The 22,261-nt window shown below is 33.7% G+C and overlaps 1 protein-coding gene across 1 annotated transcript; it reads left to right on the top strand.

Annotated features, from left to right (window-relative positions):
- Window positions 1-3,986: 3,986 nt before the first annotated feature.
- LOC130811271 (blue copper protein) lies at window positions 3,987-5,758 on the top strand. The gene is made up of 2 exons (XM_057677499.1): window positions 3,987-4,216; window positions 5,190-5,758. Exons 1-2 carry the CDS (start codon window positions 4,045-4,047, stop codon window positions 5,603-5,605), a joined length of 588 nt encoding a protein of 195 aa, XP_057533482.1. The 5' UTR covers window positions 3,987-4,044; the 3' UTR covers window positions 5,606-5,758.
- Window positions 5,759-22,261: the final 16,503 nt, after the last annotated feature.

Here is a 22,261-nt window from a genome sequence, read left to right as displayed (position 1 = left end):
CAGTGTTGAAAAACAAAGGTGTTCTGAATGAGTATGTTTGGGTGCTGCAAAACACTGAACCACTGTATGTTGTTGTTCCAGGCAGAAGGCAAACACAGCAAACACAACATACACAGCAAGCACAACACAGCAAACACAACATACATTACATAAACACAAGTGTATTTACAATACTTGCAAAGAAATTAAATGGAAAAAATAAAAACTTAATTCATTCATTCATCATGATCATGTTACAATACCCAAATCACTATTACAATTATTCTTAAATAGGTCATAAACTTCAATTACTAGCCTTGATTAATACAAGAAACACCAACAAAAAACAAAAGAAAAACCCTAATACAAAGCTTGTAATCTGATTTCCATGCTTCCTCTCATTCATCCATTTCTTCTTAATCCTTTTAATTTCTAAATTTGCTTGTTCCTTTTCATGTTCCAAGCAACAAACCCTTGATGTCAAAATCTTGATTTCGGTTGCTAATTGTCGCTTCTCCTCCACAAGTTTGTTAGTGACTTCTCTTTGCCAAACAGTCATTTCAGGTTCATCAACCCATTTAAACTTTTTGCATCCCCTCCAATTTGTATCAGGATCATAAAAAACGCAAGTCTTGAACCTTCTTCCTGAATTTTTTTTTGGTCCATGAAACCCTCCTTGCAAAGGGAACTCCACACCCACATTTTTCAGGTATCAAATTTTCGGTAGAAGAAGAAGAAGAAGACATTACTAATTAATTGGAAAAAATTGGGTTCTTTGACTGATTTAGGGGTTGGAAATCAAGGAGAAAGAAAGAAGGGAGAAACAGCAATGAAGATGAATGATTTAGGGATTTTCGAATGAAGAAGGAGCAACAAGTGATTTCTTCGAATGATTTAGCGATTCAAAACAGGCTGAAATGAAGAAGAAGCAAGTGTTTTTAGGGATTAAAAGCTTACGTGACTATCACGTGATAGTCAATGGTCAATTTCAACGGTCAAACCCTAAAAACCGTTATAAGGTAGTCTTTTGCAAAGAAATGTATTATATAAGGTAGTTTTTTGCAAACATGGATATAAAATAGGTAGTTTAATATAATTTTCTCTCTCTCTCTCTCTCTCTCTCTCTCTCTCTCTCTCTCTCTCTCTCTCTCTCTCTCTCTCTCTCTCTCTCTCTCTCTCTCTCTCTCTCTCTCTCTTTATATATATATATATATATATATATATATATATATATATATATATAACAAATAAATAAAATTAAAACAATTAACTTATATTATACATAAAATACAAGTATATTTTACAAAATCACACAAAAATTACAATAAACGTAATTATTAATTGGGAGGAGATGGAGGAGGGGCTTGATACAAATTTAAATGCTATTGAATATATCTCATAAAATACTCTCGGTCTTGAGCTAATTGTTGGGTCATGAGATTATTGTAAGTCTTAATCGCATTTTGAGTATTTTCCCTTAGAATTCCTTCGATTAATTGATTATTAAATGTCGCTTGTCTTTCTTGCATTTATGCAAACTTGAACCATAAGTTCAAAAAATTCGAAAATTCTTTGAATAACATGAACTTAAAAAACGTGAGAAAAAACATGTAAAAACACTAACCTTTGACGAGAGCATGAAATCTTGATGTTTGTGAAATCTAATCTTTGAAGATTAAGATGAAAATGAAGATGAGGAGAAGAGAGAAAAAAAAGATGAAAACCTTAGTGAATAAGAAGAAGATGACGAGTAAATGAGAGAAAATGATAAGTTGTTAGGATTTGAATATGAAAAATGAGGATTTAGGGTTAGGAAATGATTTATTGGGGACTGAATAAGGGCGACAAGACTGACTAGTAGCTTAGCCGTCGCCTATGCATTGGAAATCAGCAACAAAATCTTTAAGACACGTAAAATCAACATTGGACAAGGGCGACGATAAGGCTACGACTTTATTCCGTCGCCAAATGCATAGGAAATCAGTAGATTCTTTTCAGTGCACTACGAGTTGGCTGCGATCTTAGTCCCATCGCCAATATTTAAAAAATCAAAAAAACATGTGGCTACGACCTTTTCCCGTAGCCATTTTGATTTTTACAAAAATTTGAATGTTGCACATACACGCGAAGCAGATCCCATCGCCAGCTTCGTCGCCATTTGGTTTCATCACCTGGCGACGATCTAGGTCCGTCGTCCTCTCGTCTCCAACTTCCAAAAGTCATTAAGCGATGGCAAAATTGTCGCATGTCCGTTACCATTGGCGATGAGTAGCTTTTCGTCACATTTTTGCCATCGCCATTTTACTCATTATTTGTAGTGACCCCATCTTCAATCCGATCTCAAGTCATAAATTCCCAACATAATTTATTATTTAAATTAACATATATTGTTATCGAGCATTAGTACTTAGTAGCAAGATCCTATTTTAATTAGAAATTAGTGTTGCTGCCTATTTAAGCAAGACATGAAAAGTGAACTGACTTTGTTGATTTCGACGTGAATAAACAAAAAATTCCTATATTTCAATAAATCAAATGCTACCCTTGAAGCTGCATTTTGAAGCAAACTACTTTATTTATGTCTTCTATTTTTCTTTTTTTTGGGCTCCTCAAAACAACTTCCATGAACCATATCTTTTTACTATGTATGTCGTGTGGAATTGTTTTGTTATTTTTACTAAACGAGTACTAATTAATTAATTATTGCACAACTCCAATTTTTTTTAAATAAATATATGATAAATTGCTCAATTTTTTACTAAGACATTTAGTTTGATTAAATATTTAATTTATTAATTCATTTTTCATATATTTTGATTGGTTTTATTTGTCCTCCTAAGCATATATATCACCACAATCTTATATCATTATGAGACTATTTGTGATAGCCTAAAACTATAAAATCTTTTCGATCGGAGAATCTGATATTGTTTCAATTAGAACATGCATTTACTTTCTTTAAATAAGGTTATGTGTTTAATTTTCGTTGTCTCCTCTTTTCTTAGCTATTCTGTACTTAAAAATAAAATCACTAGATTACACAACTTAATTTTGAAGTAATATATTATAGCTACATTATTTATACCAACTTCCATTATTGTAATATTTAACCATGGACCTTTTTTTTTTTTTTTTTTTTTTTATCTATTTACACATTACGTGCATAATGTCATTAGCTATAGCTCTATTAAGTCAAATTTATACCAAATGAGTATCTAATTCCTTCTCGTGACAGCTTAACAACAATATATAGGACTATTTGTCGATTGTTTGCCACTTTATGTAGATTATAATTTATAAATAAATTAAACTCCATAGTAAAATCAAAAGATTTACAACATGCATGATAAGATTTTATATCACGTTACAATATACTCTATTCATCTCAATTTAAATTTATGTGATTCTCTGATCTAATATATATGCTTAATTCTCTAGTCCTTCACATTTGCCATAGTTTCAATCCGTCCTACTGAATTAATTATATATACATGTAATATTTGCTACTATTACGGTACATACAATGGGGTCTTAACCATCAACTTAAATTTTTTGTTCAGTTAACTCCTTAAAATGATATCAGAGCAAACGTGATGAAATGTCACGAGTTTGAATCTCATTTGCCCTTCATTGTTTAAAGTGGATTATTTAAAGTCATGTATGAAGATAGCAAGCGCTGCATCTAAACTTTTAGTACAAAGGGTTTATATGTGAGGAGACATATTAAAGTATATAACATATTATGGAGTCTCAACCATTAGTTTAAATTTTTAACTGTATTTTAAATATCGACTTATTGAAATACCCCACCACATGAATCTCAATAATGTTTAATCTATGAGGAACGTGTAGAAGTATTATATTGGTCTTAAATCTCTATTAATCCATCCAATTTAAATTTACAAAAGTAAAGAGTACATTTTAAGTAAACTATGCTCCACCAAATTGTCAATTAAAAGTATTATTATTCCATCACTATATAAAGAATATAATCATCTTCAAATATTAAGAAAGCACTATTTTGTCAACTAAAATTAAGTAGGCAAATTATCAAATTTAGAATTAATGATGATTGCAAGATCAACAATATTAGCATGTATTGGGCTAGTGTTGGTGTGCTTAGCAGTACCAAGCTTAGGCACAGTATATACAGTGGGGGATTCAAGTGGGTGGACAATTGGAATTGATTATGGGACTTGGGCTGCTTCTAAGACTTTCCTTGTTGGTGATACTCTTGGTCAGTTTTCTTATTTTTTGCCTTCTAAAATTAGTTCTAAATCTATGCAATCAGCTTCACGTAACCCAAACTATTTGGGATTTAACCAGATAAGTCGAGTCAAATATAGCTTTATATATAATCGATCACTTTCTCCCAAACGAACTAGATTCTTTAGGCTACGAAATGTGGATGCAAAACACAATTCTCCTTGTACTTGGCTCTATATATATGCCATTGGAAATTGAGGGGCATAAATGAGATTCCAACCCGTGTATTTTCGCCACATTGGCTTCTCACTTCTTATATCATATCATATCCACAGGCGAACGACTCAATTAAAAAACTACTTCATTTAAAGGAAAATTGTCAAAAATAATCTAACCTTTTATTCATCCTTTGCGAATAATTTCACATTTGGATTGTTATCTAATAAATTTAACTTTTGCTATGTATTTGCCCCACATACCTAGCATGGCTGGTTCTTAGGCCATCTTGGGTAGCTGACTGTCTAGGGCCCCCAGAAATAAGGGGCTTCAAATATTCAATGGTGCTATTTAGACTCGATTTTGAGCAACACTTTTTAATTGATTTGTTTGTAAACCTTTTTTTATATTTGAGGTAATATAATGTTACAATACATTTTGTCTTAAATTATATTTCTTGAAGTGAAAAAAATTTTATCTTTCGATATAATGAAGGGTCCCATTTTAATAGATATCACAAAAATATATAGCACCTAGCTTCAAAATCTTTGCTCAGCCCTTAATACATAGTGATCTAAACCATGACAGTCCTACCCCTCCTTCCCAAGCCGGTATGTTGGGAGCAAATACTTACTAATGATTAGATTAAATAACGAGTGAAAGATTGGATTATTTCCGAGAATGTTTCCTTGTTTAAATTCAATTGTTGATTTCATACATGAGTAATTGAAAGATCATTTTTTTACATTGTTTTTGCATGAAATGTTGGGAACAATTATGACATGCAGTGTTCAATTATGGAAGTGGACACACAGTAGATGAAGTAAAGCAAGGTGACTACACAACATGCACAATTGGAAATTCATTAACATCAGACAACAAAGGCACAACATCCATCCTTCTACAAACTCCAGGGACACATTACTTTATTTGTGCTATTATAGGCCATTGTGGAAGTGGTATGAAACTTTCTGTTAAAGTTTCTGCTTCTTCCCCTAATTCTACTTCCACTTCTCCACCATCTTCCACCACTCCAACCACCACCGCAACGCCGGTCGCTACATATCCTACCAGCGCAGGCGGCAGTGGCAGCGGCACTAACAACCCCTACATGATCCCCTACTCGGCTTCGTCTACAAGAAGTATTAAGTACTTGATCATAATTATGGTTATTTTTCTTAATTTATTATTATTATTATCTTGATTAGAGTGTGTGATTCAGTTAATAATTCAGGTTTATTGGCTTATTGCAATACTTGTGGTCATAATATATAGCCAGGTTAGAGGCAGTGCTCTTTGTAATTTTGCTTGTTTATTATTCTAGTTACTTTTTTCTGAGTTGATATTATATACATCCTTCCTTCTTTTATGTTGTTCTTGTTTAATTTTTGTATACTTTTGCATAATAAAGAATTATAAAAATACATAATAAAAAAGTATACATTAAGATGAATCTAATGATATCTCACAAAAATATATTTTTATCTTCTAAATATGTCTTTAAAAATCTTAATTAAATTTCTCACTCCTTAGAATGGAATATTATAAACGAAAAAAGCATTAGAGACGGAGAGAGTATTATAATTACTTATGACATTTATTTTCATATTCTCACTTGAAAAAATAAATATTTTTATACAATTTATTCTTTGAATGGATTATAGGAGTATTATATTACTTCAAGTGATCAAAGTAATTTTTGCATGACTATTGGTTCTTTTTTAAAATGGACTAATGAATTTATTTTGATTTTGATATCGAATGAAATATAAATATGCATTAATCAAAAATTAATGTAAAATATGTTTAGCAAATATACATATTAAAATTAAAATTATTAAAAATAATATAGTAATATTAAAGAGCACAATATTTAGAGTGTAAAATAAGTAATATACAATCACAATTACAAAGATGCGTTAGCTCACAAGTCACACCCTTGTTTTAATTTCCGCTTGGGATGGTAGTACAAGTATGGTACTCTTTCCCCACAATTCCACCCTTTTTAATATGTTGTGATACCTAGGGTAAAATTGACCACTTTTCTCTAATACTTTCTCTCAAGGAAATACGGGTATAGATTATTCATCACTTTTCCTCACCCAGATTCTGTTTTCAAGCGGAATATTAAGATGATGATGATAATGACCACCTTTGCAACAAGTATGTGATACACATTTTGAAATGATAATATAACTCTAATTATATTTATAAATTATAAAAATTGAATTTATTAAAATTATATTTGAATTGAAATTTAATAAGATTTCATATATGACTATTTTTTATCAAAGATAATTGATAGCATATAAATCAATGCTATCAATTGATAGCAGTTATGATCAGGGTGGTTTTCGAGGGTAGTTTTAAGGTGCAATCGGCTAGAGCCCAACTTATAAAAAATTTCAAATTGAGTTAACTCTTATTATTAAATTTAGTTTGTGCATAAGTACTTTATCATTGTATGATTTATTTTAAATTTGTACATTTATTTGATATTAATGTAATGAAAAAAAGAAAAACTATATGATGTATAGTTGGAGAAAAAAAAAACCAAAACTTTATTTATACAAAAATCTTTTTAAAAAAATTTGGCGTAGGGCCCAAAAATGTTTTAGAAATGGCACTAATATAATGCTAAAGGGTTGGTGTTACTCATAGCATTCTAACCCCAAGACCTGGGATCTCCCAATCTCACAAGCGAAGCTCCTGCTTGTTTCCACCTTGTCCAACCCCTTGACCTCACACACCGAGCTCCCACAATTCCACTCTCGTTGGACGGTTGGACGCCACCAGCCACACTACCAACCACCTTTTTCATCATTTCAGTTTCATGTAGGTTTTTTCATTTCTTTAATAGTTTATTTATTGTATTTTTAAGTTGTTTATTTATTATATATAGTATTGTTGTTTTATGAACTAAATTGTTTGGTTTAATATTTGTTAATGGCTTAGATAGGAGTACATAAGGTTTCTTTCAAAAAAAAAGATAGGACATTAATTAAGTTAGTGTTTGTCATATCAAATAAAATATAATGAGATAAAAAGATATAAGATTAAAGAACTCTTATAAGAATTAGAAATGACTTAAAAATTGATTATTTATTGTAAATTTATTATTTTACATATAGCTAGTTTGAAATGAATAAGTAAAAAAAAATTAATTATTTTACATATAACAATTAGAAATGAGTTAAAAAATTTCAGGGTTAAATTAATAGATTTTTAAAAAAGTTGAGAGAAAATAAAAATGTAAAAGAGGAATGCTTATATTTAATAAAAAATTAAATTTATTAGAACATATAGTGATTATGATAAATAGAGTTACAGCATGAAGACTGTTTTTGTCAGCTTAATCAGTTGTACTTGTAACTTAAAACGAGTGGGCGACGACATGTACACTCTTAACTTCCAGCAGGTTCTGGGGGTTGGCGTTTCTCCCCAATACGGTCCAGAACTTCTTTTATTTCTCTCACTACAAGATGTCTACATTGCCAAGTGACCCAATTTTAAAATAAATTTACAATCAGTTACTCTCTTGTGAAACGGTTTTAGCCGGGCAATTGGTGCAGGCTTAATAATTTTTTTAAAATATTTTGACATACTAAATTTACGATTTAGAAGGACTATTCCAAGACTTAAAAATCCAATTTTAAGACTAAAATGGTCAATTTTAAAGTTTTTAATATCAATTTTAATATTTGCGTCATCCTATTTAAAGTTGAAATGAGAATTTAATGTCCTAGAATTGGTCTTTTAAGTCTTAAAATTGATTTTTTAAGTATTGAAATTGACATTTTAAGTCCGAAAACTATCAAATTTCATGACTAAAAATGTCAATTTCAAATCCTTAAAATTGGTCTTTTAAGTCTTTAAATTAGTCTTTTAAGTCTTGAATTGACAATTTTAATTTGTAAAATTGGTAAAAAAATATATACAATTGGTTCGGCCCAATAAGACGCGTCTCACAAGTGAGACAGTCTCACCCAAATTTTTGTGTTGACTATGTAAAAACCAATGTAGACGCAAAATCTGATTTTAAACCGATCCGAAATACCAGACCCTAAATCAAACCAATGATACGAATGAACACCTCTAGCCGATTTACGATCGTAATGAAAATGAGCAATTGCCGCATTAGACAGTTGGGCGAGCTTTTTTTTTCTGCATCGCCAATTTAATAGACGGCTTGGCAAGCGTTTTCATTTGGCTTAAGCTATTTGGTGAAAAGGCACAAAATCAAATCAAATCAAATTAATAATTAGCTTCATTTGGTTTTTTTCATAATTAGATTAGTTTGAATTGGAAAAAATTGGCTTTTGGTTTCCATTTAGTTTTGAGTAGAAAAAATCAAAAAAATACTTGAGCCTTAAATTCTAATTATAAATCAGCACAACTTATAAATTTTGTTTGGTTGATTTGGATGCTTCGAACTTTAAAGTGTTTGATATATTGAACTTAAGACTATTTGTTTGAGATGTAGTTCATTATCATATGATCGAGTTAATTTGGATTTATGGTTTGACTTGGTTTTTAGGTGTGTAATTTAATCCGATTGGATTTCATTTAAAAAAAATTTGGTTTGAATTTAATTTTGAAAAAGGTCTAATAAGATTTTCCTTAAATATATTTTTCCTTTTGTATTATTAATCATTTGTGATAAACAAATTGTCTATGAATAGTAGCAATAAGTCAAAATGGTGCAAGTATTTTTTTATATAACTATAGTGTTATTAGAGGTGTTTAAGTTTATTCACTCATTGAAACCAATTGAATCGAATTGATTACAACCCAGAGCGTAAAGTTCATTATTATTAGTAATAGCAAACAACGTAAAACTATATTTTAGCCAACATCTTCCCCAATTTCGTTTCCATATTTGCAAACCCTAATTTAGAAAGAAAAAAAAAAGCTGATTCTTCCCTTTCTATAAATGCCATTAAACCACCTTAGCACCTTTAAACTTTAATCCTCTCCTCCTCCCTTCAATTTAGGCATACTAAAATGTTCATAAACTTACTTGTGTTGATTTAAAGTAAAATTTACTTATACTTTTTTGTTTTTGTTACATTTTAGACTGAAGAGGGGTAGAGTTAATCCTCACCCACCTACAATCATCTAGACGAGCTAGACTTGTCATATTCATATGAGTGTATAGGGTGTTCTCAAGTTGTTGCGGGTGATCAGGTTCAGTCCCCTCCATTACCCTATCAACACACTTACTATCGTATGAGATGGTCTATGTTATCTCAGCTACATAGGATAGACGAGGTAGATGAGCATTAGGACTTTGTCATATTATATATGATCAAATTAAATGTCCAAACTTTTAATTGTATATATTTGCACTATTTGTATATATTTTGTTAAACGCCAATCAACTATTACACTATTTGTATTTGTACATGTATTGTTTCGTTGTGTTCAAATTTGAGTTATTAGTGCTCAAATGGTTCGGTAACAAAGCATTTTGTGGTGAGTTATGTATTGACCGATGATTATAGGAGTTAGCTTGGTTTAAAAGGTAGACTTATTAAAAACTCATGAGAAACAAAATTATTGAAGTAATATAGGAAAAATATTGTCGAAAATTCGACAACTACTTCCTTACTAAACATGAGTTTCAAAGTATAAGATTCATTCATACAAAAATACATCTCGCTTTAGATCTTTTTTTTCTTCATCAAGTTTGGTAATGATATCATTCTCGCTTTGTGCCCGACAGATCCATCCACCGAATGTACTTGCAATCATATGCTTCCCTATTGTAGAATGGATAATATACATCAAAACGATAACATGGATCAAAGTTGTTCCGACTTTGGTGATGTTCTTTGAAGCCTAATAATACATCAATCAAATAATAGTTAAATAATTATATTTAATTAAATAATTAAATGTAATATACTTTCGTTGTTTCTTTGAGTTCGCACCGTCAAACTCAAAAAACTCTCATATATTTTATTTGAGTTTGATCTTAAGGTGAAAATTTAAAAAGATAATAGGAGTATTACATTACTTGATTAAATATGTATAGTAAACAATTAATTCATAAATAAGGGAGTTAATGCTATATACCCCAACTAAACTTGTGATCACCATACCTTTTTTAGAGAATTGTTAAGAGAATAACTCATACTTTTTTTGGATGACAGGTGAGCATTTTGATTTGCTTTCATAGACCATATGTTAGTTTGTTGTTACTAACAACAAACTAACCATTATTGGGATTCCCTATAATAGTTTAAAAATTTGAAAAAAAAATTAATTCTTTGTTCGCTGTTAGTAACTATGCAATTTTTGTTTTATTGAAATATAAATTAATATTATTTAGTAAAAGTAGCAGTTAAGATATCAACTGGAATATAATTTATTGTGAGAAATATAGTGAAAATCTTTTACTACTTTTGAATTCAAAACGATAAAAATTGTAACTTTTTGAAAATAACCAACTATACCACTAATAAATGCTACTTAAATTACTAACAATAACATCTATAATAAAGTAGTATTTTACCCTTAAATAAACCACTAACAGTTAATTAAACTATTACCGAGAACACATACTAGAATACAACTTCTTAACACTTCAATTTCCACCTCCAAATGTAACTTGAGCAAAGTTCAAATGTACAATAAGTAGTAAGAGTATATTTTGAAGCTTAGACAGTTATACCGAAATTCCTAATGCCAATTCATGAAGGTAGCAAAACAAGTGAAACTAAAAGAAGGTACAAAAAATATGTCAATCAGGATTGGTTACATGATTGAGATAAAAAAAAAAAGGACTAAAATTTGGCATGTCCAGCACCATAAATTTAAAGTGGGGCTAACAATGGAATCCCCTTTCTTTTAGTAAAGTCTTCATCTTCCTCATATTCTTCTTTCTATTTTGCAGCAAGTGACCAATGGAATATAAGAATCTAAATCTAAATAATAAAGATGCCCCACTTATTGTGGTTATTAATATATTATGTATTCCTATAAATTATTTATATATGTAATTAACCTCTTGCAGCTACTACTTCCACGATCTATTTTAGTCGTTACATCAAAATTTTACGCAAAAATTTAAAATAGGAAAAAAATAAGACAAAGTGTACATTTTACATAGTTATTTTTTATTAATAAATAATATTTTGGCAAATATTTAAATAAGCTAAATAAGAAAAATATAAAATGTATAATAAAATAAAGAATCCTTTCAAGAAAAAAGAGAAATTACTACTGAATATCATAGATTAAATCAATGATTGAAAACTTTCTTTTACAATAGAGATTTGATTCATATATATTTTTCTCGTTTTTTATTTTTTGTTGTATTTTTAGAGAAAAAAAGCAAATTAAAAATACAAATAAATAGTACAAATAAATTGTTAAGATATAATGAAAACGATCGCCAAATACTTACGATGTTAAGAACAAACAACAATGAGCAAAAATAAGTTTGACAAAGTAACAAACAAGGACACAAAAATTTAAGGAGGTTCACCCAATGATGGCTACGTCCTCCGTGGTGTGTAGTTATGTTTATATTATATCAAATGAATACAAACAACACTTCAATATGAAGAATTACAATTGAGATAGAGATAACAACAATAGGCTATGTGTTTGGCTTAAGGGTTGTGTTTGATGTGTTTTGCATACATGAAGTGTGGGTATGAGAGCCCTATTTATAGTGCTAGGTACTTGAAGATGAATGGCTCACATAAATACATAGTTAATTTAGGGTAATGAATACTATGAAATAACTCTAAGAACTTGAAAAGGCATTATCTCAAGAGTCACACACATGAGACTCTTCACCTTAATCTTCATTAACACCAATAATTCCCATGAATACTCTTCACCTTATTACACCCTTTTGGATTCCACAACTCAAGAGTCACACACATGAATTCAACCCTTTAATGTGCACTCAAGTCACACATTAGTATAGTATCATTTATAATCACATTAGTATACTACCATTCATAACAATCTCCACCTTGACTTGAGTTCACCCAAGTCACAACATTCATCAATCCACTTCATATTCAAAAAACATACACACCTCAAAATGCCCAAGAGGGCATTATCTCAAGCAAGGAGCTAAACCTACCAAGTCAACACATAACTCAAACTTGGTAGTAGGTAATGACTTTGTCATCATGTCGGCCGGATTTTCCGTAGTGTCAATTTTCTTCAATAACACCCTTTTGTGCTCAACTTCATCCCGGATAAACTTATACTTAATGTCAATGTGCTTGGACCTTCTATGAAATGTATTTTGATTTCTAGCCAAATGTATTGCACTTTGACTATCACAATGCACACTTACCTCACACACCTTATTGCACATTTCACCAACAAGACCTTTAAGCCATTTTGCTTCCTTGAATGACTCGGCCACGGCTGTGTACTCCGCTTCGGTTGTAGAAAGAGCAACCACATCTTGCAAAGATGATTGCCAACTAATCGCCGAACCACCCAAAGTAAACACGAACCCACTTGTGGACTTTCTATTATCTAGATCACCACCATAATCCGAGTCACAAAACCCGGTTAGCTCACTTGAATTTTTCCCATACATGAGACAAACATTTGAAGTATCTTTCAAATACCTCAATAGCCATTTTAGTGCCTCCCAATGTCCCTTACCCGGATTAGACATATATCTACTCACCAAACTCACCGCATGAGCAATGTCGGGCCTAGAGCATACCATAGCATACAGAACGCTACCAACGGCACTAGTGTATGGAATTCTTACCATTTGCTCTTCTTCCTCTTTTGTTTGTGGACACAAATTCTTGGACAATTTGAAATGAGAAGCAAGAGGAGTAGACACACCTTTAGCATCATCCATGGAGAAACGTTGAACAACTTTCTCAATGTACTTCCTTTGACTAAGGTATAAGACACCCTTAGCCCGATCTCTCAAAATCTCCATCCCAAGAATCTTCTTGGCTTCACCAAGATCTTTCATATCAAATTCACTTGAAAGCAACTCTTTCAAGTCCTCCACCTTAAGCAAAGAGCTACATGCTACTAGCATATCATCAACATATAAGAGCAAATATAGTAAAGAACCATCTTCAAATTTCTTAAGATAAACACAGCTATCATAAGAACTTCTAACAAAATCATGTGAAATCATAAAGGAATCAAACCTTTTGTACCATTGCCTTGGAGATTGCTTCAACCCATACAATGACCTCTTCAATCTACACACATGATTCTCCTTACCGGCTACCTCAAAACCTTCCGGTTGCTTCATAAAGATTTCTTCTTCAAGCTCACCGTGAAGAAAAGCCGTCTTTACATCCAATTGATGTAACTCCAAATCCTCCATCGCCACCAAAGCAAGCAATGCCCTAATAGAAGAGTGTTTCACGACCGGAGAGAAAACTTCGTGAAAATCAATACCCTCAATTTGAGAGTATCCCTTTGCAACAACCCTTGCTTTGTAGATGGGAGGAATATCACTAGAAGGACCCTCCTTCCTCTTGAATATCCACTTGCACCCCACAATCTTCTTTTTCTTTGGTGCAACAACGATATCCCAAGTTCCATTCTTCGCAAGAGATTCCATCTCTTGTTTCATAGCAATCAACCACTTGCTTGAGTCATTTGAGGCCATAGCCTCCTTGTACGTACTTGGTTCATTTAACCCTTCGACTTCGCTAGCAATGTTGAGAGCATAAACAACATAATCACACTCTTCAATGTACCTCCTTGGAGCCACGATCTTCCTTCTTTGCCTAGTTGTGGACAAAGGAGGAGACCTTTGTTGAACATCATCATTTTTCTCATTATCAACATTGGAGGATTCAACCTCCACTTGTGCTTCATTATCATCATTATTAAAAGGTTTTTCAACATTAGATACAAGCATGCTATCTTCATCAAAAACAACATCTCTAGAAACAATAATTTTCTTTAATTCATTACACCATACCCTATACCCCTTTACACCCACTCCATACCCCACAAAGATACCTTTTCTAGCCCTAGGTTCTAACTTACCATCATTTACATGAATATAAGCTGGACAACCAAAGATTCTAAGACTAGAATAGTTTACCGGAGTGTTGTACCATACCTCTTGTGGGGACTTGAACTTCAAGGCGGTATGAGGTGAACGGTTGATCAAATAACATGCCGTAGCCACCGCTTCGGCCCAAAATTGTTTCCCCAAATTTGCTTGATTTAGCATGCATCTTGCCCTTTCCAATAACGTTTTATTCATCCTCTCCGCAACACCATTTTGTTGAGGACGACCTGCACAAGTTCTATGTCTAACAATACCTTCATTAGAACAATAATTGAGAAACTTGCTATCAACAAATTCAAGACCATTGTCGGTTCTCAAGGTCTTGATGCTCCTACCAGCTTTCTTTTCAATCATCTTCTTCCATTCCAAGAAGACATCAAAAACTTCATATTTATGTTTTATAAAGTAACACCAAACTTTTCTAGAGTAATCATCAATAAAGGTCAACATGTAGCTACAACCACTAAGGGAGGGCGTTCGTGAAGGCCCCCACAAGTCGGAATGGACATAATCTAATATCCCCTTAGTGTTGTGGATGGCGGGTTTAAAACTAACTCTCTTGTGTTTCCCATAAACACAATGTTCACAAAAACCAAGGTTCCCAAAATTTTTTCCATCAAATAAACCTTGTTTAGAGAGTTCAAACATACCTCTTTCGCTCATGTGACCAAGCCTCAAGTGCCAAAGTTTGGTGTCACGATCGGACATTGTGCTTGTGGATACATTCGCCGAGCCAAGAATGGTTGAACCTTGAAGAGCATACAAACTCCCATTCAACCTCCCCTTCATCACCACTAGTGAACCCTTGGCTACCTTCACAACTCCACCTTCACAAGTGATTCTACACCCGATCTTATCAAGAGTACCCAAAGATAAAAGATTCTTTTTCAAGCCCGGGACATACCTTACATCGGTTAAGGTCCTCACAATCCCATCAAACATTTTAATTTTAATGCTCCCAATCCCAACAACCTTACATGTGGTGTTGTTTCCCATGGTAACATTTCCCCCATCAACACTTTCATAAGTATGGAAGAAAGTTTTGTTGGGAGTCATGTGGAATGTGCACCCCGAATCAAGAATCCATTCATTATTACCTTTGTACTCATGAGTGGCAACAAGAACATCGCCATCATCACTATCATTCACGTAACTAGCATTGGCATTGCTAGTTCCTTCCCTTGCCTCTTCTTCTAGCTTTCTCTTAAGCTTCCAACAATCCTTCTTGATGTGGCCCTTAAGCTTGCAATAGTTACAAGTCTTATTTTTGTTTGGCCTCACGGACTTGGACCTTCCTTTACCCTTGTTTCCACTCCCACTAGTGGAACCTTTCTCTTGTGACCTCCCTCTTACAAACAAACCGTCACTAGCATTGCTTGGTGACTTTTGTGACAATTGTGTATCAATGAGATCCCTTTGAGTCAAGGCATTCTTCACATCATCACTACTCAAATTATCTCTACCATAAAGTAGAGTTTCTCTAAAATTTTTATAAGAAGGGGGTAAAGAACATAAAAGATAAATTGCCAAGTCTTCATCATCAAGCTTAACATCAATGTTTTGTAAATCCATAACAATGGAACAAAACTCATCCAAGTGAGGTTTTAAAGGTTTACCTTCCTCCAAGCGTAAGTCGTAGAGTCTACTCTTCAAAAGTAGCCTATTGGTAACACTCTTGGCCATGTAGAGTGATTCCAATTTCTCCCATATACTCTTGGTTGTTGTTTCTTTAACAACCTCTCTTAGAACTTCATTGGATAAGCATAATTGGATTGCCGATAACGCCTTTGTGTCTATCTCTTCCCGTCTCGATGCGGACATTCCTTCCGGCATCTTCTCTACACCATCAATCGCCTTGTGCATACCATTTTGAATCAAAATGGCTCTCATTTTGACTTGCCATAAGCCAAAGTTTACATTCCTATCAAACTTCTCAATATCGAGCTTCATTGTAGTCATGATTTTCAAGTAATAATTTCTTAAAACACCGCAAAATAACCTTGGCTCTGATACCAATTGAAAACGATCGCCAAATACTTACGATGTTAAGAACAAACAACAATGAGCAAAAATAAGTTTGACAAAGTAACAAACAAGGACACAAAAATTTAAGGAGGTTCACCCAATGATGGCTACGTCCTCCGTGGTGTGTAGTTATGTTTATATTATATCAAATGAATACAAACAACACTTCAATATGAAGAATTACAATTGAGATAGAGATAACAACAATAGGCTATGTGTTTGGCTTAAGGGTTGTGTTTGATGTGTTTTGCATACATGAAGTGTGGGTATGAGAGCCCTATTTATAGTGCTAGGTACTTGAAGATGAATGGCTCACATAAATACATAGTTAATTTAGGGTAATGAATACTATGAAATAACTCTAAGAACTTGAAAAGGCATTATCTCAAGAGTCACACACATGAGACTCTTCACCTTAATCTTCATTAACACCAATAATTCCCATGAATACTCTTCACCTTATTACACCCTTTTGGATTCCACAACTCAAGAGTCACACACATGAATTCAACCCTTTAATGTGCACTCAAGTCACACATTAGTATAGTATCATTTATAATCACATTAGTATACTACCATTGTTATGATAAGTTAAAGGGGTCACACGTTTTTTTGGTATATTTTTTTTGTATGATCAGATTAGTTAGGGGAACTCTCACCCTAAACTTGAGGATATAACAAGGAGGAACACTCACTCACTTGTTTGGGTGTAGCTTAGATTAGGGAACTCTCACCAAATCGTCAACTACAAGCTTTAGTTTTAGGAACTCTCACTAAAACTCTAACTCTTCAAATTTGGAACACTCAAATTTGGACAATTAAAATTGACTAAACACAAGTCAAGTTCAATAAACAAAACACAAGTTTTTTGGCAAATTTCTGGATGTTGTTTTTCATTCATCAAAGTATGCTATATATAGCATTCTTACATTAAATAATTATAACCTTTCACTTGCCTAAATAAATTCACAAAAGAAAATAAAAAGACAACAAAATAAAAGAGAATTAAGTGGCTAATCAATGTCCACATTAATCTCCATTACACACACTTAAGACTAATTAAACAAAGATTAAAACTAGGGAAGAAATGGCCAGCAATTAAACTCTTCACATGGCTCCTTCAAGTGTGCAAAGTAACATCCAAAACAGCCCATTCATTTGCCTGGTAACTCCCATTTACTCCTCCATTTAAGCTTCTTTATTATTGCATTTTACTCCTACAATAATGCCTAGTAACCCCCACTTAAAAAGGTTAATATTCAGCCATAAATACTCCTAAAAACATGCCCCTTTGAATTCCAAAACTGCAGCTTTAAATGAGATTAAAAACCAGCTTTAAATCTCCTTAAAACATGCCCCTTCGTATTCCAAAACTGTTTGGAATTAATTCCTTGTAACCGACACCCTTTAATTTATACTTTCAACAAAGTACTTAGTCATACTTAGCAAAGTACAACCATTTGATGACTTATTTGGACCGTGCATGCTATGATCAAAATAAGACTTGGACAAAATTAATTCCCTTGCATTGGATTGGACTTGGACATCTTGGACACTTGTACCTTGACCATCTTGGTCATCCTCCTCTTCTTCAAAGGGAATTGCCCTCAATTCTTCATCATCATAATATAGTGCAAGATCACCCACATTGAACGTACTTGAGACGCCATGCCTTCCACCCAAATCAACCTTGTATGCATTGTCATTGATCTTTTCCACTACTTCAAATGGACCTTCAGCTCGTGGCATGAGCTTGTTTTTCCTTTGACTAGGAAATCTTTCTTTCCTCATGTAAATCCACACTAAGTCACCAACTTCAAAGTTCTTCACGTTTCTAACTCTTTTGTTGGCTTGTTTCTTGTAAGTCTCATTGGCCTTTTCAATATTCTTCCTCACTTCCTTGTGAATCTTGACCATGAACTCGGCTTGCTCTTTTGCACCTCCATGCACAAACTTATCTTGAGGTAGAGCAATAAGATCAATAGGAACATAGGGATTAACCCCGTAGACTACTTCAAAAGGTGAATACTTTGTAGTAGCACTAGGAGTCCTATTGTAAGCAAACTCGGCATGAGCAAGCTTAACATCCCAATCCTTGGTGCTCTTACTAACCAATGTTCTAAGCAAAGAACCAAGAACTCTATTCACCACCTCAGTTTGACCGTCGGTTTGTGGATGATGTGATGTAGAAAACAGCAACTTAGTTCCCATGAGACGCCATAATGACTTCCAAAAATGACTTAGGAACTTTGTATCTCGATCGGACACAATGGTGCGTGGCACCCCATGAAAACGAACCACTTCCTCAAAATATAGCTTAGCCACTTTCATGGCATCTTCAGTTTTATGACATGGAATGAAGTGAGCCATTTTTGAGAACCTATCAACAACCACCATTATTGAATCTTTACCCCTTTGAGTTCTAGGTAAAGCTACAATAAAATCCATACTAACATCTTCCCAAGGTCTCTCGGGAACTGGCAAAGGCTTGTAAAGACCCTTATGAAACACCATTTTTGCCCTTTGACAAGTAGAGCAACGACTAACCACATGATGAACCGTAGCTAACATCTTTGGCCAGTAAAAGTGAGCTTGAAGAAGCTCCATTGTCTTTTGAATCCCAACGTGACCAGCTAGACCTCCTCCATGAACTTCATGAATCAACAAACTTCTAATTGGACACTTAGGAATGCATAATCTATTTCCCTTGAAAAGAAAACCATCATGTAAGGAAAATAAATCATAAACTCCATGAACACATTTCTCCATGACGCCATTAAAATCACCATCTTTTTTTGGAACCAAAAGAGCAGGAACAGCACACGGACTCATAGACTCACGCACATAACCCATACCCATCAATTCTTCTATTTGACGTTGTAACTCCTTAGTTTCTAAAGGATTACATCTATAGGCAGGTTTATTTGGCAATGGTGCGCCTGGAATGAGATCAATTTGATGCTCAATTCCTCTCAAAGGTGGTAACCCCTTAGGCAACTCATTAGGAAAAACATCCTCAAACTCCTTAATCAATTGTGCCAAGTTAGGATTTTGACTCACAAATTTTTCGTGGATTTCTTTGGAATATAATAAGAACAACTCTCCCTCACCTTCAAACTCCCTCTCAAATTCTTTAAAGGACAATAAAGAAATTTCTTTGTGTGGTTTTTGTGAAAGCCGTGGGGGTGGTAAAGGGTGTAATTTTTTTTGTTTCCCTTGGTGAGTTATAGTGTATGTATTATGGTATCCATCATGAAATGATTTTCTATCCGTTTGCCATGGCCTACCGAGCAGAATATGACAAGCATCCATTGACACAACATCACACAATTGACTATCATGATAGGAACCAATAGAAAAACTAACCATGCATTGCTTTCTAACTCCCGTACTAGAATTAGAATCTAACCAACTCAACTTGTAAGGGTGTGGATGATTAGTGGTGGTAAGACCAAGTCTAGACACTAAAGTCTTTGACACAGTATTAGCCTCACTACCCCCGTCAATAATTAAATCACATACCTCGTCACCAATTTTACATTTGGTGATGAAAATGTGTTGCCTTTGTGGCGCCAAAGGCTCCTCCACTCGTGCTTGCAAAGCCCTCCTAACAACCAGATTGGTTTTGTCCTCCATCTCCGGAAAGCAATCATCTTCCCCATCCTCTTCCTTAGGACTTTCGGTCTCCTCTTCTTCAGTTTCAAATTCCCCCCAATTTATGTTTTGGGTGGCTATGAGCCTAACCTCTTGCATGGTTAAGGCCCTTGAATTAGGACAATCCTTTTTGAAATGTCCTCTACCTCCACACTTGTAACAGACAATGTCGCTAAGTTTGAAGTCTTTCTTGTCTTTCTTAGGTGCTTCATTTGACTTGCTAAAGGAAGAACCCTCCTTCAAGGTGAAGGGTGGTTTGCGCACCACTGGAGTAGTGGTAGGCGTTTTCTTCTTTTTCCTCCTAGCATCAAACTTGGTCACAAGTTTGCAAGCTTCCACAAACGTGAGGTTAGTGTAACCTTCAAGCTTGTCTTGTAATTCTTGATCCAACCCAGCTACAAAACGCCCCATTTTGAGCTCTTCATTTTCAGTTACTTCACACACAATGGCAAGCCTATCAAACTCTTTGATGTAGTCTTCCACGGAATCTCCATTTTGTTGCAAAGTACTCCACTTCACATATTGGCTTTGCTTGTAATTGTGAGGAATGAAACGGTCTCTCATCCGTTTCTTCATCTTGTTCCAAGTTGATATGGGAGCTTTACCCCTAAGGGTACGTGCCCTTTGTTCCCCTTGCAACCAACTGTCACCATAGCCCTTCAGTTTCACCTTGGCTATCTTATATTTCTGCACTTCTTCTTGAATATCCTTGTACTCAAAGTACCTTTCCAAGGATTTCTCCCATTCCAAGTACTTCTCTGGATCAAGTGACCCATCAAAGGAAGGGACGTCTACTTTGAGACTCCTATCCTCCCTCCTAGGTGGAGGTTCTTCATCTTGATCTCTCCTATCTTGCTCGTTCAAGAGTCTTGCCATTAAGGCAGCAAGATTCCCTTGTAGATTGGCATTAGTCTCGGCCAACCTTTCTTGACTAGCAATGGATCGATTGAGAGCTTCCAAAGCTACCCTCAAATCTTGATTCTCTCCCATGATATGTAGGTATTCGACCCCTTTGGAAGTGTATGGAAAAACTCCCCCTACCTGACGCGCCAAATGATGTGTAAACAAGACGAGAAACCTTGTTACAAAATGATAAGTTAAAGGGGTCACACGTTTTTTTGGTATATTAAAAATAGTAAAAACCATTGTAAAAAAAAGATGAAATTATGAAAATTAAATGGAACAAATTAAAATTGTAAATAAAGCGGAATAATAAGAATATAAATTTTCAATTTGACATTTATAAATACTTTTATTTATTATATTATTTTATTATTATTGTTATATGGTCTTCCACCACCCCTTCTTTCTCAAGCCAGCTAACCGTCTTCACTCCTCACACTACATAGGAAAAAGCCAAAACAACACAAGCACATGGGCTTAGCTTTGTAATCTTATGAAAAGCACAAATCTATGACACCTGTATTTTATACAACTATTTTCTTTAATAATAATTTTTTTTTAAAAAAAAAAAAAGCAAAATTTAAAGCAAGTCTCCACCGAAAATAATATCTTAACTTTAATTTTGTCTAAATAAAATAGTACGGCGATTTAACATACCAACAAAATTGCACGAACAATAACAACTGGAAATTTGGAACTTAACCTAAAACTCCATCTTCACCTTCCTTATCACCATCATCCATCAACCATCAAGATAAGCTGTCTCCTCTCATCCTCTCCTTCAATCCTTCACTTCTTACTGAATTAATTGTACTTTTCTTTATTTATTCTTTAATTTGATTTAATTATTCACTATTCATGGTAAAGATTCAGATCTAAATTGTGGTAAATGCTGAAAAATACGCCTAATGAGATTATGAACAATGACAATGAGAATTGAGGAATAATAATGGTGATAAATAATAGTAATGATGATAATAACAATAATAATAATAATAACAAATCAAATCTGGGATGTAAAAATGAAGTCTCAACACCACCAACCACAATCACCACCGTCCATCAACTGACACCGTCAATTTAACAAAAATGAACAAATATACGCGAAGAAAAAAGAAACTAAACAAAAAAATTAATTTAAAACCCTAAAAAAGGAAAAAGAGCAGAAATTCTCCAGATCTGTGGATCTAGAACATCAAAACGGAAGCCAAAACAATAGCAGCAGCAGATCCACCAACA

The sequence above is a fragment of the Amaranthus tricolor genome, chromosome 4 (genome assembly GCF_026212465.1).
Source record: "Amaranthus tricolor cultivar Red isolate AtriRed21 chromosome 4, ASM2621246v1, whole genome shotgun sequence".
NCBI classification, from domain to species: domain Eukaryota; kingdom Viridiplantae; phylum Streptophyta; class Magnoliopsida; order Caryophyllales; family Amaranthaceae; genus Amaranthus; species Amaranthus tricolor.
The sequence above is the reverse complement of the archived record's forward strand: the minus strand, read 5'-3'. Positions and strand labels throughout refer to the sequence as shown.

Excerpts from the sequence above, each read along its gene's own strand:
- LOC130811271 (XM_057677499.1), top strand. The coding sequence starts at position 4,045 with ATGATGATTGCAAGATCAACAATATTAGCATGTATTGGGCTAGTGTTG. Across the intron at positions 4,217-5,189 it reads CCTTGTTGGTGATACTCTTG|TGTTCAATTATGGAAGTGGA; the intron begins GTCAGTTTTCTT and ends TATGACATGCAG.